The 26921-nt window shown below is 33.4% G+C and overlaps 1 protein-coding gene across 1 annotated transcript in view; it reads right to left on the reverse strand.

Annotated features, from left to right (window-relative positions):
* The window catches only part of LOC124354058 (zinc finger protein 350-like), a 69405-nt gene that overhangs the window by 29311 nt on the left and 13173 nt on the right, over window positions 1-26921 (reverse strand). The window contains 8 exon segments of the mRNA XM_046804232.1: window positions 1630-1859; window positions 7475-7637; window positions 12465-12617; window positions 14855-14917; window positions 19806-19871; window positions 22935-23090; window positions 23453-23647; window positions 23650-23751. Coding sequence (XP_046660188.1) covers window positions 1630-1859; window positions 7475-7637; window positions 12465-12617; window positions 14855-14917; window positions 19806-19871; window positions 22935-23090; window positions 23453-23647; window positions 23650-23688 — 1065 coding nt within the window. The 5' untranslated portion in view covers window positions 23689-23751.

Consider the following 26921-nt stretch of genomic DNA (forward strand, 5'->3'; position numbering starts at 1 on the left):
TTGTTTTTAAATGCTCTTTACCATGAATGTATTGAAATTTTAAAATACCTTTGTTTAATAATAATTATTTCACCTCAAACTGGAAATTTTATTTTGTTTTCTTTAAAATGTCTTTGTAAAAGGTGATTTTTAGATAAAAAAATAAAATCCAAGATTTTACACATATTATGCTAAATTTATTTACCTTTATATAAAATCAACATTCAGCATCTTATGATAAAAAATACATTTTTGGAGAATTTTTTCCAAAACCTTGCATTTTTGTCCAAAAACCTCTAAAACTGTTCAAATATCCACACAAAAAATAATCCGGCACTTTCAACATGGATTTTTTTACCTCTGGCACTAAAAGGATTAACATTGTACTGTTATTGAGGGAAGAATAATAACTCCAGGGCTAATAAAACTTTATATAAAAGAATGTAACTAATATTGTCCTTCAGAAACTCGTAATACACGAATAAAATTAAGTAATCAAAGGCACAATATAGCATTACACATAAAAATGTCATGACGATCAACTGAACTTTACTGATGAAATACATTACTTCCAGTTTATTGTAGTAATATTAAATACATCACTGTTGCTGACATTAGATTACACTAAATAGGGTATAATAAAGGACTCTTCTGACATTAGATTGATGTGAAGTTCCAAGTACGGTTCTCTCCTAACCTCAAGCCTCTCATAATAAAAAAAAATGTGTTCAGCAATCTCCTCTAGCTGACTACATAGTCTATGCCTATATCTTCAGTAATGAGTCCAAAGGTGTGCAAGTGTTTCCTGAATTAATCGTGCCCAGTAAAAAGGAAAATTACCTGTATCAGAAGGTCTTTGTTTAGTTTCATCAGTCAGTTTGTAAACTGGATGTTACTGCCTTCAATAAGCTTCTTGTCAAATGACTGCCCCGAGAAATTCTGCCACCGATTACAGTGCTTATCTCTGAACTACTTTGTTAAAGCTTTATAGGCAGTTGACAAGCTTATACTACAAGTCAATTTAAGGGTAACTCAACATCTGCATTGCCCCAAATAGTATTTTTTGTTTTTTGTATTTGAAATACTAAAGGCAGGCCTCAATTTACAAAAAAACTAACCACTTAAAAAAATAAATTATTCTTTATATATTTACCTGATAAAAACAAAATTGAGTCATGGTAAAGATAAATCAATATTTGTTTATACTTTTTATATTTACCTACTTAGAAAAGACACAATACAATAGTTTCAATAAAGTGTACACATGTACTCTTAAAAGGTTTTAGAAGCATGAAAGGCTGAAAAGTATTCCGAGATACACATTGAATCACACCCGAGACACATTCATGCCATGTCCTGGCACTGCTGTTAGCTGACACCACCTTTGTCACTCCATGAGTTTTCCTTACTACAGGTATAATCATAACAATAGCTACTTTCTTCATTCATAAAAATCTCCATTAAAATTTCAACCATAATTTTTTATTGTGCAATACTATATAATTGGTAACTATGCAAATTGTTATTCCCTTTAATATCTTCTATAGATTTTGTAAAAATTAGTTTTAGTAAAGAAGATGTAATATTTTAAAACAAATGCAAAAAGACTATGAAATAAAATCAGCTGAGTGCTTTTACTATTTTACTCACTGGGTTGATGGGATCATCCACCTGCTCCTCCTGCGTCTGCTGCATGTCCACAGTTGTCTCCTCGCTCTCTGCGGCCGTGCTGAGTGGGCTACTCTCAATAGCTTGTTCACGTTTGATTGTTTCCGCAGAGAACTTGAGAAAATGGTGGATATTGAGCGGGTGCTGGTTGCCAAGCCGGTTGAAGTAGTCGGCCACTGCTGAGTTAGGCTGCCACGTCGCGTACTCCGTCCCTGCACAATCCACCGCGATAACCTTCCCCTCATCTGTTCAGGTGCCACGCGACACACACACACACACACACACACACACACACACACACAGAGAGGTAAGTAAACCAACAGAACGAAAAGTAACAGATCAAAATAAAAAATTAACACAAGAACATAATTACAGAAGGCCAATAAATGTGCTTATTAGAAGATAAACAAAATAAAAACCAAACTAAGCCTAAAAATAGTAAAACAAACATAAAAAAAGATTTAACGCCAAAATAATGATTTTTAATGTTACTCTGTCAAAAAATTTATATAAATAAAAACTTTGAAAATAGTCTAATAAAATGATGTATCAACATTAAATAGGCAGTAATAATAATTATATGTATAGTATATATTTAAATTATTACAAATTTAATGTATGAAAGTATATGTACTAAATTGTTAATGTTTTTTATTTACATACAACAAATGTGCCTTATACTTAAAAACAGAAGCATATTTTTACCCGTTTAGTTAAGATGAAACATATTGCAAAAACCGTCATTAGGTCGGTAGGTTAGGATCGCCAAAATAACTGCTACTTAAATGGCTTAAAGTTATTTTAAATAAATAACTACAACTTGAGGTTGAGTGGTGGAGAGGGCTTGATAGTTCCAACTCTGCATATTTAATGCAGGCATTTTACATTTAATTCATTACACAACACAAAATATGTTTTGGGAGCATAAATATAATTGGGAGCAACATTATTTTTAATTTATATAAATGATCTTTGTGATGGGAGTTTTAATGGAAAAGTAACCTCTTTGCTGATGATACAGCACTATGTTATGTTGAAGATGCATGGGAAGATATAAGGGTCAAGATTGATTTTGATTTACAAGCACTTAGATGGTGGTTTTCTAAAAATAACATGTGTGTTAAGGTCCGGAAAAGACAAAAATTTATAAATTTTAGTCTCAGAGGAAATTTTAACTTTGAAAATAGCATAATTTACAAATGTTTGGACTGTATAAATAACAATAGTGCATGTAACTCAGAGTGTGGACTGGTAAAAGAGTGAGAAATCTTTGAAATATTTAGGAGTTTGGGTGGACAAACAATTGAACTGGAAGATTCATCTAGCATACTTAAAGAATAAACTGAATAATGTAATTAGAATCTTTTATTTTTCTGAAGAATATTTGGTGATGAAAAGCTCTTGAGAATGGTATACTTTTCCTTAGTCCATAGTAGGATAGATTATGCGATCTCGTGTTGGGGAGGGACGGTACATATCAAATCTCAAACCTGTAATTACAATGCAAAAAACATTTTATACAAATTTATATTGAAAAAGAGAGTAACAGAGTCATCTTTTCCTTTGTTTTTGGAATTGAGGATTTTACCTCTCAGATATATGTATGTGTATAAGGTACTAAAATTATTTTATATAAGAAGCAAAAATAGTAAAGAAAGTAATGAATATAAATTGAGATTAAGGCATGCTGACAATTATACCACACCAATGCCAACAAACACCTTCTTTTTAAAAAAATTATTCATTTTTAGCACCAAAATTGTTTAATGTATTACCTTGTGAAATTAGTAGTCTGTCGTTTATTACCTTTCTTGAAAATGTATTAAGGAGTGGGTATTTTCATTACAGAATGTTGAATGCTTATTAAATGTAAATTAAATGTTTTTAAATATATTTTATGTACTGTTTTGATGTCCAGTTTTATTGTCCAAAACTAGTGGGAGGGAATGTACTGTTAATGGCCATGGTGTATTATAATAAACACTAATGCTGAAATAATAGTATTTTGTCTTTGTATTATGAGTTATGTATGAAATGTTGTATTGTTGGTTGATAGGGAAATGTATGTGTGGGTGTAGGGAAATTGTACAATGGGTAGTATTTGTTTAAAATAGATGTAGACACAATGATGATTATAATTTATAGTTTATTTTATATAATTAGTGTATGTGTGATTTATCTGTTTTATCTTGCAAGTATGAATCTAATTGAATTTTGTTGGAAAGAGGGTTTTAGGATTATGTTATAATATTTGAAAATGTATAATTGTTGTTCTATCACTGCATAGTTCTTTTATTTTTATGAATCATGTAAATGCCTCAAACAGGCTTTGCCTTGGAGGCCAATACTTTATTTCTCGGTATATGTATGTATGTATGTGTGGCATAAATGTTAATGTGTCAAGGTCAGCCAGTACTGATATACTATGTAATCGGCGTGCTATGCACAGGATTATTTTGCTATGTATTTGGTTTGCATTTATATTTGTTGTGTATTTGTATTGAATATGTTGGGAATGTGTACATATTTATGAGAAATAAAGTTTATTCTATTCTATTCTATATGTATATGAAGGAAATAAAAAAAGTATTCTGAATAACACTTGGTGCTAATGAAGATCACAGACACCAAACTTGATGACTTTAGTGGATAAAATTTAATATCAATTTTGGGGATGTACTGAACAAATAATCATTATTTAATATACACAATTAAATTAAATTTTAAATAATGGCACATACTATTCCGATAGTAAATTTAATTGGATTAAAATATTACGTAAAATTAAAATCAACTCCCCTAATATTTATTAAGGGTAGTAAAAAGCAAGAAAACTGTTCAACTTTGTGCGTAAGATATAACAGTTGTGGCTGCAGTCACATTTAAACAGGAAACCCACAAACTGCGGTAAACTTGACATCACCAACCATGTAAATACAGAGGCGAGCAGAACGGACATGGCTATGCCTTCACTATTCAGTTGATGGTTGATATGTGACTGTCGTACTTATTGTTTTGAAAAATTCAGTGTTAATAATTATCAGGTTAATAATATTGAGCTATTGTAAAATCTCGCTTTTTATTCCTGGGTGCAACTTATTTTTCAAAACCAATTGATGAGTTAAGTTTGAGTTTACAATGTGGCTTTGAAGGGCCGTGACAAAGGACTACAGATTTTATGATGGTGCTCTAGGGAGTTCTAGTTCAGATATCAGGATGGGGAAAAACCTTTTGTGCTGCCAACCGAGGAATTGATGTACCCTACTCGTTGGTCAATAATTCTCCCTTAAATCAAATACCAGTGTGGTAAATTGACAATTGTAAAATAGATTTAAACTTTTGGAGAAAATGATTCATAAATGGTTTTTAGTTGTATTTTCATAAAAATATAGTATTTATTAACATTTTCTTGAATTCAGTTTCAAAATAACATTAAAATAAAAGATTTGAATATTTTCTATTGATCTTCAATATTTGATACAGTAAAATGTAGACTATGTTATGTACAGAAAATAAAAATGTCCTTATCTCTTAACATTTGTGTATCCTTGCGCCAACTACATTAACTACATTACCTCGTACAAGGACCTTGGGATAAGAATACAATTTTTAATTCTATAAAAATAGGTCTGAAATGAAATGAAATGAAAACCCAAAAAGAAATCCAATCAAAATCAGAATTAAAAATTATAACATTACAAAATTTAGCAATAAAATTGAAACCATAGAACTGTACTTTTGAGACTGGTTACACAGGATTTCATCTACAAACCAGTATGTTCAAAAATGTATATTCAAAATTAGAGAAGCCACAGGTTATAAACAAAATACCGATACTGTGGCATTGAAACACTGATGAATTAAGTATGGATTATCATTGTTCAATACAAACACCTTTTATGCTAGAACCTAATTTTAAAAATTGACAAATCAATAATATTATAAAAAGGAAAGTATTTGATATTCAAAGATGCAAAATGTAAAAGGGAGATTTAAACAGTATTTGGCTTGTATACATAGACATATTTTATTCCAAAATATTTTTTTAAATAAAATACTTACTCAAGAGTTTTGTATTTATATGAAGAAAAAACTATGTCACAGTGTGTTACAAATACATATGACAGTAGTATTAATTAACTGTTACTATAGATAGCAGAGGTGATGAATTCATCAAATCATTTAGTTTATTTTGGATACTACAAATTATTTCACTTTAACCCTTTGAGGTCTCAATAAAAATTGCTTCGACTGTCCTCAGGTCGTATTTAATTTCTGTTAGTTTACAGTTCTTTGACAAATACACAAATGCAAGCTTTAAATCCCTTTTTTGCAACTTTTTTATTTTTTTCTCTTTATATATCAATGTAAATAACCTAAAATGAATGTTTACATTATTTTATAGTATTTTTTTTTATAACTTTAAGTAACATTTAAAAAATATAAAAAGAAGTATAAAAAATATAAAAACATAATTTTTTATTTTTTTATACATATGTAATAAACCAAAATTACATGAATACAAGTGAAAAGGCACTAGGATCTCATCAGATACATGTTATTCATTATTTAATATTATATATAATACATTATATATATTATAATTTTGCCTTAGTCCAGCCCTAGGCCTACTTTGGGTAACATGTCTAGCTCTTCCTCTTAGTCTACTAGTTTGTAGCCTAGGCCTAACTGTATTATTTGCATCTACTTGTCCTACTTCTATCACATTATCCACGAATTGATCAAATTCTTCCCCATCATTACCTAGTTTCCAATCTAAACACATCACTTTCGTCGTCTAGGTTACCGGCGACTAGTTTACCGTCATTTACCACATCGTTTCAGAAGAATTTTTCACTATGATTCAACTAACAATCACTATCACGGTCTTCTTCAATAATCTGTTTTTCATTTTGGATACTAATTTCACTGAAAATACTATCACAATCATCTAATTCATCTAATATTTCGTCATCGTCAGTAAAACTTGTACTTGGACCAGCCATATTTGTAAACACGGCGCAAGTGCAGACGTCAGTTGTATTGGTCTTCTATTTTCACTTCCAATGCCTCCTATATCGTGAATAAAGATCGACGTAGCATTCACGTAACCAAAATAGAAGTCCAAATTACCGAATAACTCAAATACCGAACAGCAATAGGTTAGAAATGGACAAACAAGCAGTGACATTATCCGGTCGACCTATTGTCGACATGCGAGCGTTCAGCGAAACTGCCGCGGTCGACCTATAGTCGACGACCGACCGCAAAGGGTTAACATTGTAGGACAATGTATTTACAGTAGCTTAAGGAACAAATCGGAGGGTCTGGGCAGTAATATGACTCAACAAACCATTCATTCAGTGACTACAATTTGAGGAAAAAACAAGTGCAGTGCTCTTGTGACCATTGCAAATCGAATCATGAAGCAATGCAACAGACACGAGTGTAATATTTGTATGGCAGAAAACTATTGAGGAGACAGTCCGTTAGGTATCCTGATTAGTTATATAAAATCCTACATTTTTTATTATTTATCCAGACTGGTCTAAAATATTTCATGTGTTACTGAAATCATTAGAGCAACTATATTAAATACCATGGAATGTTGTAGAGAAATGCAATTTATTTCATTGGTGGTTATAAAAACTGTTTCACTTCAGGGTCTCAAAATACTGCTCTTTTAACTTGAAGTCCAATTATTAGAAAATGATTAGGAGATTGGACTATCTTCTAGTGACCATCACTTATCACAGGAGTGTTTGGTATGTCCATTTCAAAAGCATATTCTTACGATGTTCTGGTTGTTCAGCAGAAACTGACTCACCGTTGTCCTGCTTATCCTTCTCCTTCGGTTGACCATCCTTGTCCACCTCTAAGTCCTCTTGCCGTACAGATATCAGTTCAGGGGCGATCTGTGCGACCACTGCCACTGGATATGCCTGGGTGCCCTCTCCCTCGCTCAGCATTGGCTTCACATCGGGTAGCACCTGACACACACAGATTAGTTTTAATACATCACCAGCTCCATACATGAATTCCATAGTGACCATTCATCACCATAATCTATTTTTACACATTAGTAACTTTTGGTGTTTTAACACAAGAACATGCAAGCCTAATACTGTTCCTTTACCAATTTTGCGGATCTGATTCTAGTATTCTTTCATAATTCATATTTTAAAAATTTATTCGGAAGTAAAACCCAAAATTAAATGTCTGGTGTTTTGTTTTTATGAACAATTCTATTGCTGTGTATTATACCAATTCAAAGTTATTAATCTATGACATATTATACAGCATCTTTTGTTCATAATTTGCATTTTGTTTTTACACCATTTCTGTCATGGCTTAGGTTTGCGATATTTGTACAACTTTTGTTTGAATTTTGTTTTCAATATTCGGATCAATTTTGAAATATTTACCAACCAAATACCATCAACTCATTCAAAATCTTTGCAAAATTATTATTTGATTGTTTTACATTTACAAATTCTAGTACTAAACTACGTAAACTAAACTCTACTTCTGATTGTGCTTAAACTGGTGAAATCATTAGAATCACATTTTTAACATTCAAACATAAGCACGCACACTTTTCATTGAATATAAAAAAGAAAATTAACAAAGCTAAAAGAGCAATGTACTCAATATCTACTTTGATTATCATGCATTAAAAGTTCTTAAAATGCAAAATCGTAAAACAAATTCCACTAACTTTTAACAAATGATCTAAGCAGGCAACATGAATAAAACATCAAGTATGTAGATCAAACTTTTTAAATAAATTTATTTATATAAGCAAATCAAACACCAAACACGTACTGATTAGAAAAAAATTAAGCACTAAAATAAACTTAAAAATGTAAGGATATACGGTGCACTTGTCTACAAAATCCTCAGAAACCATTATCAAAATTAAAAGTTCTGATTACTCTTAATGATTTACAATAAATTATACTTCCATCTTACCTTTAACCCTTTGAGTTCCTAATGATAATCTAATATGACAGAAGCACCAAATGTAGTGTAATATAAAAAGAAATCACCTGGGATCTAGAATGTTAATTAAGAAATTAAAATTAATTGTTTTCAAATTCCAGCTTTTCCTGGTCAAAAATTTTCGAACAACTGTAGTACTGTATTTAATCCTCATGACAAGTGCAACAGTGACTGCTTATCATTACCAACTATATTTGCAGGAAATGCCACAAAGCTGTGGTGATCTAGAAAACCATCACTCGCACGCAATATGCAAGGAATTCGGAGACGATTCATCGCTGACACCAATTTTAAGCTCCTTAGTTTTATTTATACAGGGTGTTTAGTAAAAGTGTTCCAATACTTTGGGATTTTGTTCTACACATAAAAATGAGCAAAAAACGTTCATAAGAAGGTATGTCCTAAAACTGTTTTATGTCCGTATGTGTTATTTAAAATAAAAATTATATCTTTTGAAACAGTTAAGATAAAATTATGAAACTTGAGAAATGTATTAACTTTTTTGAAAATAAAATATTAACAAAATCCTTTTACCTTTTTAAATACAGTGTCCGTTTAAAATTGTTAAAGTCAAATAATAAAAAAAAACAGTATAGTTATGAAAAATGCGTAGGATAACAACTATTTAATCATTTTTATACCAATTCCAAAGGTAACCTTTTCAAAGAAAATTCAAAAGGAGAGCAAAAACTTGGAGTACTTGGGAGACCTACCACGGGGCTCTTGCATTGTACAACCGCAAGATTTGAATAGTTAAGAGATAAGATTGGCAGTGTGCTGGGTTGTGCAAGGCTTCAGAAGCTACTAGCAAAAAAATCATCTCGCCACTTGGTGATCTCAAAAATGATCAAGGTAGATATATTATTGAACCGGAGGGAGTTCTAAAAGTTATGATGAGAACACACTTTCCGGGCTGTATTATTTATGACAAGGATCAACCACTCAGATGTGGAGGGGAACCTATGGGACACGCTACTCACTCACAATTGAGTTTGGCGTGTCGTGTAATAACATTCAGAAGAATTGGGTGGGCAATTAACTCTGTTCAGAGCCTTTGTGGCCCTCAGGTTCATTCCTCTGTGCTGAGTATGCAGGGTAGTGTTTATACCAAAGTAGGGGAGGTCTAAGTCTCCTGGAAGTCCTTTAGACTGATATGTTTGTTCTCCTTTCTTCTTAAACCCATGAAGAAGATGGTTGCTTCGTTTGTTTGTCTCTTGGAGCACCCTCTACAACCAAATCAGCATGCCTACACTCCAGGAAGATCATGCGACAGCTATGCATCAACTGGTATGCAGGATTAAGAAGGTGCTAGCAGCAAAAGAAGTAGCCATAGGTGTCTTCCTGGATATCAAAGAAGCTTTTGACAATACAAGCACTCAGGCAATTGTCAATGTGTTCTAAAGATGTGATATTCGGATAGGGTGGTTATTACCGCTCTTATGGGAACAAGCATCATTTGCAAGGAATACGAGGGGCTGTCCCCAGGGTGGCATTCATCCTCTCCTTGGAACCAAGTTGTGGACGACCTGCTTGTATCTTTGAACGTCAACGGTGTCTTTGCACAGGGGTATGCAGATGACATTGTGATTCTTGTTAGTGGCAAGCTTACAACACAACTATCACAGAACTGACCAATGCTGCCCTGAACATGGTGGGGAACTGGTGTGATGGGATGGGTCTTGCGGTCAACCCCACCTTTCCATGTTTGCCTTTACAAGAAAGCGTGAGTTTGGAGGGTATTGGTCCATTTTTATTGAGAGGCTCTTCCATCGAGTTAAAGTCTAAGATCAAGTACCTGGATATAATCCTTGAAAGGGTACTGAACTGGGGACCCCTTTTGGAAAGGGTTTTCACCAGAAGGTAATGGTCTTTGATACAATGCAGACATGTGATAGGTGGATCTTGGGGACTTCAGCCAAGGTTTTTGTATTAGCTTTATTTCTCCGTGGTTTGACCTGCACTAATGTCTGGGGCTGTCGTCGTGTGGCCAAAAACGGAGGCCAAGATGGAAGTAGCTAGTCTGGCTAGCATCCAACGAATGGCTTGCCTTGATATCACTGGGGCCTTTACAAGTGCACTAAGTGCGACTCTAGACTGTTGTATCAACCTTGTCCCTCCCCCTCTCCCCTCCCTGTACATTGTCATTCGGGCTATGACCAGGAGTACCTACTGTCTTCAACAGGCGGGGCTTTGGTTGAACTCGGGCTGCTACAGGAGCACTGCAAAATTAGCACCCTCATGGATAGGGAGAATACTCTGCAGATGATCTCTGATCAAATGGCACAAAGATGTTTTTCTGACAAACCCTTCAGGATAGTTATACCTTCTCAGATTGGTCGGAGGGAAAAAGATCCTCTTCCACCAGCGGAGCTTGAATGGTTATAGATAGCACTACAACAAAAAGTGACACAGGCACTGAAATTGTAGGAAAGAGACAAAATAAGGAGCTGGTGGTCCCTAAGGGTCCTTATCTCAGAAGTCTTTCGGTCAGAAGTCACAACCATAATGAATAAATAAATAAATTTATTTCCAATCAGTATAACCAAAATTATTAACAGTATCATTTTTGGAAATTGACTGGCCACTTTTACGAGTTGTGTGGCCAGTTAGTAAATTGAAAAATCAATAAATACACATTCATGAGAGTCTAGCTAGCATCTTAGATTACTTTAAGCCACCATTTGGAATGTACTCATGAGAACCTTCGTCTGCAGTATAGGAGTGAGGCGATTAACATTTTCACAGATAGCCAGGCAGCATTAAAGGCATTCATTGGATTCTTGTGTGTTTAACTCTAAACTGGTCTGGGATTACTAAGTTTCTTTTCTTTGCAGAATCAACAATGTGACTGTATGATGGGTTCCTGGTTATGAGAGAATGCCTGGAAACGAAAGAGTTGATATCCTGGCCAACTTGGACGTATCAAAACATGACCAAACAAAACTGAAATGATCGTTCATTTAACTTCATTTGTCTGACATATTGTTACGTGTATGGTGGGCCTAATAGCAACACTAGAAAAGGCAACCCTGGATAAACCAATGTCAGGTTAGAATCGCCAACACACTGTTGCTACCATGCAATATGTTAACAATTTGGTGACATCACACTTTCATATTGTCTATCTTCATTCAAAGTTTCAAGGATCAGCTGGCAAAAAATATGTTTTGGGATTAATTAAATTCTGGTTCAAAAACCTGTTCAAATTATTTGTTGATTCCATAAGTTCCAAGACAACAAGAATTTGTTTTTGAGATTTTCATGGTTCTACAGGGAGATACCTGGTTTTTCTGGTTTGGCGGCCATTTCATCTTTGTTGGCTGCCCTAGTGTAATTGCAATTAAACAGAATTACTGTGAAGTTAATGTAGTTCAAATAAACATTACTAGAGCCCAAGTGTATTATTTCACAAGTGTGAGGCAGTAGCAGTCAAGTAAGTCTCCTGTGATTATTTCAAAGGATGTTACTTAAAATCAATTGTATTAAACCCTAGAACCCCGACAGGTCATATATTAGTGAAAACGCCCATTGACATTCAACAAGAGTGAATAAAAACATTAGAAAACAGCTGTATGGTAACTAAAGGACTAATTTAAATTCTCATTATTGTGATGTACAACAAAAGTTTTAGTTGAAGGGTTTAATATGTATTTTTATTAAAAAAAGTTACACACTCCACTCATTCACCTGAAAAAAGTGAACAGAAGGGTATTTCACCTTCTTCATGTTAGAAAAATATTGTTCTACAACTCCAGCTTACAACCAAGTACACCGTACATTGTTAGCAATAGCAAGCTACTACCACAACCACTCACCATGGGTACCACACTCACCATCTCCTCACAGTGCATTGGCTGTGTCTGCGAACCAGAACTGCTTGTGTTATTATTATCGTGCTGTTGTTGCTCATGTTGTTGCAGCTGTTCCTGGTCCTGGTGCACCTCCCCATTCTCGTCCGTCTGCTGCAACTGTGAAGGTCAAGAAATCAATTTGTAAGTTTATGATGATGCAAAAGAACTTTTACATCATTTCTAAAATTTATAGATGTCAACTACATTCTGCCTCCCAAAAACATGTTTTGACGACAAGAAAAAAATGTATCACATGTATGATAATTCACTTATTTTTGTACTTTATATTCCAAAAACAACTTAATATACAATATAAAATAAATGTGTATGATTAATAATAATGTGAATTTTTATCACAACTACATATTTCTCTAATTTTTACACACAAAGAACCAAATTATTCTTTTCCTGTAACTACAGTCTACTATGAAGTCCTAGAACCTGAACACCCATTTTAATCTATAGTTTCAATGTATATAATTTTCATGTTTAATATTTTTCACATTTAGGCCTTAAGAAATTCATGCTCTGTTTATGTATGCCTTAGATTTTTATTTTAAACTGTTAAAATGAAAGTAATATTTTTAGTCCATTTTTCATACCCTAGAAAAATTGCCTGTCATATTTATTTAAAACTATAATCTTAACCGATGTATAAATTAGTGATGGACAAATCCAGAATTTTCAAATCTCAAATCTGGTTCGGAATCTTAAAAAATCAATCTCTGATTCTAAAATTTCTAGTCACAAGAGCATTTTATAAAATTAAATATTTTTTTAAAATCATCACCGATCCAATTGTTACCAATCTTAAACTTTTATTTTAAAGGGATTCTCAAGAGTTCCAGAAAGGTAGCTATATTAAGAATTGTCATATCCCCTACTACCTTTTACTTTAATTTAATACATTATATAATGCCTTCCAGGATATATGATTTTAACGCTTTTACCGCCACAGAGACGTGTATGCAACTTATCACATGATAACTGCCAGCATTAAAGTCAGTTGACTGTCTGAACGTCGGATATTCAATGACTCACGTTACAACTGAAAACCACAACAGGGAAATTTACTCGTTTTCTGACTTCTTTTAAAACGATCATAAATCTGATTATAGAATAGCTACAACTATAATTTTTGTTTGTCTTTAAATGTCCTACAAATAAACGTGTATAGTTTGAAAAGCTTATAGTTGCATTTAATTTTATAAATGCCAAAGACACTACATGTTTTAAAATTTTCTTTTAACTATTTATAAAAAAAGGAGTATTTGTAATTTTATACGTCTTATTTATATATTTTAGTAAACATATCTAGTGAAAATACAGTAATAATTTTAATATGAAATATTCATAAATAAAGATAAGTACTGTAAGTAAAAAAAAGAACAAAATGTGTATATCAACAAAAATTATTATTTGTAAACCATGAATAATTTCTAAATGTTAGGTTACAATAATGTAATTTAAGTGGTTACATTATATATATATATATATATATATATATATATATATATATATATATATATTAGTGATCAAAATTACATTTAATTATAAAAATAGTTTATAAAAATGACTTATAAATGTAACCCTAGAAAAGTAAATTACAATTTTTGAAATTATATTGGAATTGCTACTCCAATAACCCAAAGTGTACAGAAAAACTAGGTTTTTCCTGTTTAGGTTATACAGTGAAAACACTGAAGATAAAAAAGTAAAATTCTATTAACAAACAATGTTAATCAGCTGACTTATAAATACTGCTGGCTCAACACATACTTGATATCTTGCATTCTTTAATCACTCTTACATATATTAATTTTTTAATTTTACACAAAGCAACTGATTAGGTCCTAATAGTTCTTTACCCATATTTTGGTGTAAAAGCCAGTCTAACTAATTAAACACCCAATTCACCTGTAAATGTAAACTATGTCCATCTGTTCCACAACTGATTAGGTCCTAATAGTTCTTTACCCATATTTTGGTGTAAAAGCCAGTCTAACTAATTAAACACCCAATTCACCTGTAAATGTAAACTATGTCCATCTGTTCCACAACTGATTAGGTCCTAATAGTTCTTTACCCATATTTTGGTGTAAAAGCCAGTCTAACTAATTAAACACCCAATTCACCTGTAAATGTAAACTATGTCCATCTGTTCCACAACTGATTAGGTCCTAATAGTTCTTAACCCATATTTTGGTGTAAAAGCCAGTCTAACTAATTAAACACCCAATTCACCTGTAAATGTTAAACTAAGTCCATCTGTTCCACAACTGATTAGGTCCTAATAGTTCTTTACCCACATTTTGGTATAAAAGCCAGTCTAACTAATTAAACACCCCATTCACCTGTAAATGTAAACTATGTCCATCTGTTCCACCTTGTGCTGTATTGTAAGCCAGAGTAATCATCTGAAAAATAAAATCAATACGTGAGTTGGTTAAAAGAAGACTTTGAAAATCTTATAAAACCATTTGATTATTAAAATTTTAAAATGTACAGAGTAGTTTTTTAAGAATAGTTTAAAAATACAGAAATAAATTACTTTTTAGCTACAAAGAGGTTTTTAAGGAACCTGTAATTAATATGTTTACGAGATTAGTTCCAATATGTTGATAATTATATATGGAGATGTGTGGTGTATGTATGTATGTATACATTTTAAATAGTGGAACGATATAAAACTTTAATTAAGCTACTATAAAAACAACACCAGAGAGGAAAAATAAAATGCAGTGCTACCATAAAGTTTATAACGTTTATAAGAGAAATACAGTAGGCTATTATTTGAGTGCTTAATCCTCAATTACCTTCCACAAACAATTTCAATAATATTCAATATAGAAGGCTACCTAAAAATATTTAATTGATGAAATTTTATTCTTTCACACTTTGATTATTAAGCGATTTAGTATCTGAATCAAGAAATCTTGATTGTCTTTAAGCATTTATGACAATGCAATGGCCAAAGTCACTTTTTCTTATATTCAAAATGGCTATATTCAAAATGGCTTACTCATATCACACCTTTAATATCCCATAAAACAAGTGTAATAATTCAGACATTAACAAAATTAGGTAAAATAAATTTTATACATACATAGTAACGATAATAACGCCACAATTGTCTTATAAAAAAAAAGTAAATATGGTGATAGTATATAAATATATAACGGGTGTCCCAAAAGTACCACCCCCCACTTCTAACTTTTGAACGGAATTAAACAAACCAATATCCTTTGGGGGGTAGTTATATAATGACAAATGATGATTTTTGCGCTACATGAGAACTTAGCCCCTCAACCCAAAATGGGGGGTTGGGGGATCAGGTCATTTATTTTTTCTAGCACAATAGGAATTTATTTCTTGTCTACTAACAAAACTATCTCATTTTTCTTTGATACTACGTAAAATACAATAAATATACATGAGCGGAAGGGTTATGATACAAATTTTTTTATTGGAACGCAAGATGATGTACCTTGTAATAATATTCATTTATGTTTGATATTGTCACAAACAGCTAAAGTATGTATTGTTTTTGTAAAATGGTGCATTGCCTTGTATATTAATAAATAAATAAGATGTTCTGATGTTCAGTAACACACTAATGCTGTAAAATTTGGTAGTAAACACATTAAAGGAATTGTTCATAAAACAACAACCAAAGTGAGAAATTTCATTTTTACTTATGTAGGTTTAAGTCATTTATGGTAGTACAGTATATCTGTACCAGTTTGTTAACACATTGAATACGGAGCCCGACCTATACTCAGGCTCCAGTATTGAATTCGATCCGTTTAGGTATTCGGTAAAAAATAAGATTTAGTTGTTTCAGACCATTTCCTATGTTATATTGTTTATATTTATACGTCTTTGTATAACAATGGACAGTTGTGCAGCTGTAAAAGTTACAAAACTGATGACATAGTGATGTGAGCCTTGTTCTCTAGAGTGTGTTTATAAACAAAGTCATACTATTATTAAATAAAGTGATGAGGTAAATTTTGTTTTAGTGATGGTTTAGTTTATTTCTGATAGTTTTTATTGTGATACGATTTTTTATTGTACATTTCTCTTGTTCATTGTGTAAAATGAGTGACCATTTAGACAAAGAAATGGTGCGTATGATACGTGATATGCTGTCAGATTCTGAGGATGATTTAGAGAAAATGATCCTATTTATAATGAAAATAAAAAATCACCTGTGATTCAGTTTGAAAGAATAAAATTTTATTTTTTTCATAATTTTGTTTACCTCATAATTTTTTCAGATAATTATTTTATTATACACAGGCATATTTTCTAAAATTGGGTGTTCTCCTCTTTAACCCTTTGGCCGCTGGGCGCTTAGCGAGGCTGACTAGCGTAAATCGCTAAGGCCTAAGTCACCGTTTTTGTAGTATTTTACATAAAAACATTATAAAAACGTTACTATTAAATATAGTACAATATTTTTTACTTTGTTTTTTTTTCTCTCTTTAACTATACTATAAGATAAACAGATTCAATCTAAGCTTCATTTATTATTTTATATTAAAAAGTACTAAAACCTAAATTAAAAAACGTGTTATGATGAAATTTTATTTTGAACTCCAAAATCAATATAAAAAAAAATTATTCATAAAATTTTTTGGATTGAAGTACATGTAATCATTAAGACCTGTGACAACTTGTAAGAAAATTGAATAGTAAATAATACAGCAAGAAATTATTTTCTAAAAAATGGAAAATTTGATTTATAACATATTCTTATCTGTCATTATTAGTCAGTATTGACAGTTAAAATCTTTTTCTTGATGATGTTTAGACACAATCTTGTATGTGTACACTTTTAACAATGTAATATGTATCTTAACAGAATAAAAAAAACTAAAAACCAAAATTATTTCCACAATTATGTACAAAACTTGTGTCCATGACGCTCTCCTCTTCTTTATTAAAAAATATTTGTTAAGCACAGGTGATAAACGCCTTTATTGCAATGTTTGCAAGTTTTTCTCTTTTTACCTCCTGAACTTGTACTCTGAGCACTGTACACTGAGCAATTTCACTGTTTATTTTCCGGTAAATGGTAAAGAGGGTCATTACAGAAACCTGTATGTTGTACCGGAGTGGGGTCACCGAGCCATTCCTCAGTGATTGCTTCTATAATCGAAATTTTGAAAGCTAGTCTTGAAATGGTCTTGTCTGTATTAATTTTATAAAGGATATAGAGGTTCACATAAGTCTGGAAAAAATGTGGAGCACTACTTTTTTCCAATAGCGCAGAGTACACCTTTCATCAATTAACAATAGAGCATTTGGTCTACCGAATCTACTCCACCCATGAAGGTGTTGTAGTGGTGTATTATTTTATGCCTACTGGTTATAAAGACTTTATTTCCCCTTTTTCGGATTTTATTTCATAAGTGGCCGCACTGTCTGTTGAAAGAAGTAATACTTGATTTTGTTTTGACGCGTTTTGCCGACTACCTACCTTATGGTCGGTAAGGGTCGCAAAGCACCCTTACGACAGTACTTGAGTATTTGAGCCAGGTGACTGTTGTGAAACAGTGTTACTAACGTATAAACATAAAATATCTGTTAGTTTGATCTTTTGGGATGTCAAACCACTAAACTAGGCTTTGCTATCTGTATAAATACCAAAAATATGGCAATATGGTCAAAGGGTTAATTTGATATATATTATGTTAGGATTAAAAATGTCTTCATAATTTTCCAAATTTTTTTATATCACATAAAACGGCTAGTACACTGAGTAAATCCATTGTTATAGGCCTAGAGTTCAATATGTTAAAGAATAATACAATGAAATTGATTGATAAAGGGTTAGTTTTTTAATAATGTATTTTATATGGTATTATTGTTAAAATAACAGTATATACATAAAGATGTTTTGATTTGATTTAATCAGCAGACACACTTATGTTTTCATCATACGTTAATTTACAGCAAATTCAGTACCTTACGAATGGTCTGATCACACGAGTTCTTACTATTCTTCACTTATTAGTCCAAAAACAGAACACTATAATTTTCACGATTATTATTGAGAATCTCTTACAATGTATTTGGGGTCTATTTCTACCTGTTACATTAACACTGTTTACTACGTGAATCAAATCTGTAGAAAACCCTGAAAACAATGAGATAAAATTGCTAACAAAAAACATGACATTTATATTACAAAGTGTTCTTAAAGTAAACTGACAGTCTTGTGGAATGGCTCAATTTATTAACACATTGGAGTCTGGCTTGCTATTTGCTGTTTTTATAGCCTGGTCTGCATAAATTAATGGTTTTCAGATTTTTTTTTTTAGAAAACTGTTAAATATTATGTATATGATATTATATTTTCTTCAAAGTTCTATCTTTCCTCTTTAAATTTATATGCAAAACTGTATTCCTATAAAATCTAATTAATTTTAAAAAAATTTAAAATAAAAACTTATCTTTTTTGAAGAAACTCCCGCAATTACTTGAAAACTAACTTTTGAATAAATAAAACAAGTAATTTCATTTTTTTTAAAGGCATTTACTATATACATATTTAGAAATAATTTTAATTTCCAAAAAAGTTTCAATTGCTAAAAAAATTATTGTTGTCGTAGACAGACTGACGACGCGCCAGGCCACGTCAGTGGATAAACAAAAGCCTCAAGCGGGTATGACGTAGTAGCGCCTAGCGGAATTTTTCTGAACTAACCATCAAAGCTGGCTTTCTAATGCAGCAGACGGCACTCGAATATATCACTCGGGCAACTCCGTATATCAATCGGCAAAGCTGTGCTCGAGTCACGCTCGAGCGCCGGCCGGGGGTTTAAACAATGGCGCTCGAGTCTGGCTCGAGCGTAGACTCGAATGTGTTAAATAATACAGACTGACCTTCCCAAGATGTTTATATCTTCGTGGCTCTACCAGAGCAAAATGTGGATCCTCTGCAGATGCCATCTTTTAAATAGGATAAGAATAGAAAGTATGAATGGACACATCAGTTATAAGATACTTTACAATTTCAGCAAACCGAGGGACCACCAGGATACAAACATCACAGCCCTTCTATACATTACCTTCATCAATTTCAATGCATTACCTTCTTCAGTTTCAAACTAATAATACAAATTAAATCGATTTCCTCAACAAAACTCAGTTAGACAAGAGGATAGGTTAGAATGATAACTAAAAACAAGTAATGTAAACATTTGACAACCCACAGAATTAGAGATAATCCACAATTAACACAATTTAAAATATAATAAATTTAATTATAATTAATTAGTAAATTAAATTGCCTACCTTTATACCTCCTGATGTAGAAATTGAGTTAGGGTCTATGACACCCACCACTATGTTTTCACAACCCTATAAAATTAAAAACATAATTATTTTACTTTTTATTTTAAGCGTCCGGTTGCAACTTCATAGGGTGCAAATCAGTAACTTATAAACATTTTTTACTATTGGCCTACTTTTGCTCAAAACAATTTAGACATTGCTCTGACTATACTAATTGATCATGTCAACCATCACCGAACAAAACATGGACACTTAAGGCCCGTTCACACGAGGCTGATATTCGCTGCTGATTTGCCAGCGCTAATAAATCAGCGCAATGTGAATGCTCCACCAGCGTCAAAGTCAACCAGCACGCTGGTATTTATTCGCGCGCGCTGGCAGCTTTAAACATGTTTAATATTACCAGCACGAATGAGGGGGGATTAGGTCACGTGATCACAAGCGCTGGTAAATCAGCTCATTACCAGCGTCGTCTGAACGAAAAAAAACGTGAGTTTTGCTCTCAGCTGGCGTGGTATATTTCGGTAAAGTAAAACTGCTACTACTTAATTTACTTTCAGTTGTACGTATTAACTCGCAAAATGCCCGAGCTTAAGTGGAATGTTGATTCTGTTATTAAGTTTTTTGAACATTTTTAAAACCTACTCTTGTTTGTGGGACCCATCAGATGAAAATTACAATAAAAGAGACGCCAGGGACGTAGCGTTGAAGAAGTTTAGGTTCCCACCTTGAATCCGAAGGTTTTGGTCATATCAATAAAGACCAGCTTAAAATTAAAATTAAGTCTTTAAAAGACTCGTACAGGAGTGGAGTTAAATCAAGTAAAAAAATCATTAAAAGTGGTGCTGGTGCTGAAGATATTTACAAACCAAAACTTGGTTGGTTCTCAGTTGCCGATAGTTTTTGGAGGACCGTTATGATGGGAAGAGACTCATCATCAAATTTGGTAAGTGCTCACATTTTCTTATTTATATGGTAACTAGCTGTTTCCCGCGGCTTCGCACGCTTTTCGTAAGCTTTGCCCGTGTATGTGCACTTCTGGTTCAAGTGAATTATATTTCCAACGACGATGTAGAGTTTGTATTGTTGCCACGATCAAGAAAATCTGTCAAAAGTGTATCTTTATAGCCATTGTCTACGTACATGTACTTTATTATAAAGTGGTCTAACACTCAAGCTTTAAGTTCAAGCAGAAATGTATTTTGAAGACAATATATACATCAAAGCTTAGCGCCTTCAAATGGTTTTCTCTATTTAATATACATAAACGGTCTCGTAATCGCAGTTTATAGTGTACAGGCGCTTTAAAAACTTAACTTTTGCAGTGCCGTCTGGTGGCGAGATACATCAATAGGCATAGCATATAAACCTTCTCCGTCGAAAAATACATATACATACAAATTTTCATAATGATCGGTCACATAGTTTACGATTCTATAAAGGACAAACACACAAACATTCATTTTTATATATATAGAAGACTATAAGTGTAGTAATTAAATTATATATAAATATATTTTTGTCGCATTATATATGTTTACAAAGAACAGCTGATTAAAAATTTGAAAAGACTCTTTCACTTAATAACATATGTTTGCTGCAATTGCATTTCTTACGGGTATTTCTGTAACCAGTGGGGCGGAATCCTGAATCGGGGAAAGGGATATAACATCAATGGGCATAGCTTATAAACCTTCTCCGTGGAAAATACATATAGTACAAATTTTCATCATGATCGGTCCAATAGTTCACGATTCCATAAAGGACAAACATACAAACATTCATTTTTTATATATAGATTGTTTTTAAAAATATATTCCACCTAACCATTTAAAAAGTACAAATTATTGTGGAAACAGACTGACTCATTGATTTTTATAAATATTTTATTTTTTAATTAACATTAAACATAGTATACAATAAATCATACAATTTGGTGGTAGGCCTACCAGTTACTTGATCAAGCTATGCTTTCCAATGAATACTTTGCATTTGCCTAGGTACTGCAAATTCATTCATAACGCTTGTGCGTATCTATTCCGAACTCGTTTAACTTCTTGACTGTAATTCTTTGCCGGAGATATCACCTGAGCACTTAGCAATGGAGTAATTTCCTCTCGCCAGGAGCCAGGTATTATCTCACCGATGTTGCAATCTTCAACATCCACAGCAGACGGAGGAAAGTATGTCCTTCCAGCGGTACTTCTAAGCCAATTGTGCAGGGCGCATGCAGCTTTCACCAAAATGTCTGTATGTGTCACTGATATTCCTATCGATGTAGTAAGAACCCTAAATCTAGACGCTAATATTCCAAAAGCGTTTTCAGAAACCCTTCTTGCTCTTGACAGTCTGTAATTGAATATTCTTTCATTCAGCTGTAAATTTCTGTGGCTAAAAGGTGTTAGCAGATTGTGACGAAAGGGAAAGGCATCATCACCAACACATAAACCATTGGACGGCCAATTCAGGAGATTTTGTTCTAACGCTATATTCAACTCCAACATTTTCGAAAATGGAGCTATCATTGGCTCTGCCTTCACGACCAACATCAATGAACTTGAAGTTATAATTAGCATCAACCATAGCAAACAGTACGATACTATAAAACTGTTTGTAGTTGTAAAAAAGTAGATGTGGAATTAGGTGGCCTTTTAATACGAACGTGTTTTCTATCAAGCGCCTCACAGCAATTGGGAAAATTGCCATAACGTTTTAGTTATTGCAGACACCGTCTCAAATGACCACACTCGCGCTAATAACCAGCCAAGTGTGAATGGCATTTCCACGCTGATACATAGCGCTGGTGATAGTAGCTGATATCAGCAGCTGGCAAATCAGCCTCGTGTGAACGGGCCTTTAGACAGACAGGTCAGAAAACATCAAACCTCATTGCAAACAAAATCAGGTTGAAGGTTTATATCATGAAAAATTAACTTTACTTGTTTCTCCACCAAAATATGAAATGAAATATATGTTACTACTACTTGGCATAAAAAGACATATTGAGTGTCACAATTTTTTGTTTCCACATTTCTGATATCCTGGTTTACACCCTTAACTTCAGATGAAAATTTATTGATCTTATGTAAAATTAATGACTACTTACAATGCATGTGTTTTTCCACATACCTGTCCCTGCTGGAAATGCTGCAGAGTGAGGGGCAAGGAATACTTTTCTCCTCCACTGGCAGCACTGTTAGCCGGATTGACAACTTGTATCTGCAGAGTTTGCTGCTGAGCCATGTCGCCAGGCTTGCTGGGAACATTGATTGGCAGGGCGATTATCTAGAACATAAAAATGTTTATATTAACAAAGTAAGCCCTACAATGTGTCATCAGAGAAAGATTTCCCCGACTTTTTCATGTGATTTTGTGTGAACTATGATATTTTAACATATGATTGCAACATAAGTTATACGCTATATTTAATGAGAACACCTTTTTGAATATTTGATTGTGTTGTATGCAGTAGAAAACATGCCAGCAGATAGTCATAAACTTCCATTTTCAATATATTGGAGTAAGAAATCTTGCCACAAATATTTTTGCATGACTGACATCTAACACTTTAGTATACCAGTTGCACTAACCAAATTTCACGAAATATTGAATTCACCTCTTATCTAAATTAAATCTTACCAACCTACCTGATTATGTTGAGAGTTATTGCCGCTGGCCTGCGGAAGACTGAGTGTGAATGCCGCCCCATTAGTATCGACGGGCCGCAAGTACGTGACACCTTGCTCATCCGAGCTAAGTAGACCCACCACCTGGCCACCAGCAGTGGTGCCAACCTGCTGGGCAAACTTGGCTGTGGTGAACTGGTGTCCCGCAGGTAGCGCGCGCCCGCCGTAAATGTTGTCCCAAATGGGGTGAAATTCATGATGATTTCTCAACTATTATGTTGTCACGTGAACACAAAAAGACTGCAATATGGATATTTCACCTGCAATGGAGAAAGACAATAAATATCTATGTTCTTCAACACATGAATACAATTAATCGTACATTATGATAAAAACAGCAACATCCACAGCTTTTTCTGATTTCATACCAGTACTTGAACTTATAATGGAATCACAATTACAAAAAAAACCAGACCTGCTTTTCAAAAATTAAACCAACAGGCTTAATTGCAAAATGATGTTAGCTTAACTGTAGGCCTTTGTACTGTAATGTAACTTTACATAAGAATAATAAATACAGTTACATTTTTCAAGAACTGAAAATGAAAAAAGTATTGTTTGATTAATAAAAAAGGAACTAAATAAGGACAAAGGTAATACACTAATTTCTATAAGGCAGTTGACAACTTTACTTGTCACAGGACTATGTCAGCTTTTTGTAAAAGCACAGCCTGTTTGATACTGTAGCTTGCTCTATTTGCCCAAAATCTTCAAACTCAAGGCTACATACACAACAGGTATTTACTGTAGGTCTATGTTTAACTCTTTGATATGGTTTGACATTATAAAGACACACTGACTTATGGTCTCATTACGTGGTTTAATTCATGGTGATATCCTGTCTTGTGGTTCCATCTTGCGGCCAATATTTGAATTATTTTTACTAAGTATCTATAAGAGATGGTTGTAAACAAAACAAGAAGGATGTGTTCATATTGTTTTCCATACTAGTTGTTTTATTTTGCTTCAAATCATCAACATTCAACAGATCTTTGTAAGCTGATTGAAGTTATGTGTACTATACAGGTTTTCTACAAACAATGCTATTATATTTTAAAACAACGCTATTATATTTTAAATAACTTAAGTAAAAGACTATCACAGTTCTAATAGATATGCTTATTGTATTGTCACATTAATACAGTGATATTGAATTTTTATTGATAATACGTTCATTAGAAAATATACGAGGGGGGTACCAAAAAAAAAACCGGAATTATTTTATAAAAATTATATATTATCAAATTTTTTACAATACGACCTTATCTCCTTCAAAATAATCTCCATTACAACTAATACACTTGTCCCAAAGGTATTTCCATTGATCAAAACATTTTTTGTAGTCATCTTTAGAAATGGCTGCAAGCTCGAGCTTCGTTTTTTTCTTAACCTCTTCAACGCTGTCAAATCGTTGACCTTTCAAGCCTCTTTTCATGTGTAGAAATAAAAAAAAGTCGCATGGAGCGAGGTCAAGCGAGTAAGGTGCGTGGGGCAGCGGAACCATGCCGTTTTTGGCTAAAAACTGCCTAACTCAGATGGCTGTGTGTGCCGGTGCGTTGTCATGGTGGAAGAACCAGTCTCCAGTCTGCCACAAATCGGGTCTTTTCTGACGAACACTGTTGCGCAATCTTCTTAAAATCTCCAAATAAAATGTTTGGTTGACAGTCTGACCTGGAGGAACAAACTCAGAATGAACAATGCCTTTAGCATCAAAAAAGCAAATCAACATGGTTTTGATGTTTGATTTGACTTGCTGACATTTTTTTGGATGAGGTGAAGATGGCGACTTCCATTGGCTTGACTGTTGCTTCGTTTCTGGGTCATAACCATAGCACCATGACTCATCACCAGTAATTACCTTTACCAGAAAATCGGGATCATTTTCGAGATGTTCTTTCAGAAGGCGGCAAGTTTCAACTCGATGTGCCTTTTGATGGTCAGTCAGAAGTCGAGGAACAAATTTGGCAGCAACCCTTTTCAGTCCTAAATCTCCTGTTAAAATTCGCTGAACCGAGCTCCAAGTTAACCCACTACTCTCTGATAGTTCCTCAATTGTCTGTCGACGGTCGGTGAGCACAAGTTCACGAATTTTCTCAACATTTTCGTCCGTTCGAGAGGTTGATGGACGTCCAGAACGAGGTTTGTCTTCAATCGACATGTCGCCATTTTTAAATCGAGCGAACCACTCGTAGACCTGAGTTTTCCCCATAGCATCATCTTTGTAAGCTGTATTCAACATTAAAATAGTTTCTGCAGCATTTTTACCAAGTAAAAAAACAAAATTTCACAGCTGCACGTTGTTCACTTAAACTTGCCACGACAAAAAACGAAACAAGAACAAAACAGGGTTAGCGAAAACAGTCACCACGAATGAACAGAATGCACTAGGACAACGGAACTGGGGTCACTGAGCTCGCAATGGGTTGCGCGACACACGCCTAGCGGCAGGAATGTTTACTACATGCTGCCGGCAACACAATTCCGGTTACTTTTGGGTACCCCCTCGTAAAACATATTCATATCATTATATTCAAAATATAACCATATGTTTTCACTAATATAATTGGAAAAAATAAAGGATCATTTCTACAGTTTTCATTGTTATTGACAAGCACAATTACAAAAGAGAAAAAATTGAATAACTGTTTTTAAATTTGAATAAAATAGTATTGCAAATCATCATTACTATAGTGTGAGTCTAATTCACTATAAATGAACCTAGACAATATACAATATAGGCAATAGAATGTGACAGGCAAACTCAATGTAACAACTAACAGCTGCTGACAAATGTTTACTTTAGCCACTTCACATTATTAGTTGTTTTTACAAAATAAAAATACTTGAAAAGTCTATTAAACAAAAAAAAATACATTTTTGAAAGGCCAACAATTTATAAAATTACAGTATAAAAGGAACTAGTATCTATTTTTTTGTAACAGTATAGGAGTTACAGAAATAACAAGGTTAAGAGACCTCTGCCTATAAATCGGGGAGTGCCCCAGGCAGGCCCGTAGCTAGGCTGGGGCAACCGGGGCATTGCCCCGGGGCCCCCGGCCAGGGGGGGCCCCCAAATGAAGGTGGAAAAATTGAAAATGAAATTAAAGTTTATGTGAAATTTATTGATTTACTGTAGGGTCGTAGGGATATTTCATCGAATCATCAAAATGTCTTTATCAAAAAAATATTTAAATAGCTTTTCAATATAAAATAATGGACAGATATTGTTCTCACAGAGATTTCGTAACAAAAATAGACAGACTATCAATCAGCCTGTCAGTTGTTACGCAAATTAAAGAAATGCAGTTTGCACTTTTAGTTCACCTTACTCCCCCATCCCCCAACAGTAATAAACTCGTCCTGACGTCGACGTGACGTAGACGGGCTCCGTCTGCCGACTGCCCTCTGCCACAGCTGACAGACGACAGTG

Source organism: Homalodisca vitripennis, chromosome 2 (assembly GCF_021130785.1).
Source record: "Homalodisca vitripennis isolate AUS2020 chromosome 2, UT_GWSS_2.1, whole genome shotgun sequence".
Lineage (NCBI taxonomy): Eukaryota > Metazoa > Arthropoda > Insecta > Hemiptera > Cicadellidae > Homalodisca > Homalodisca vitripennis.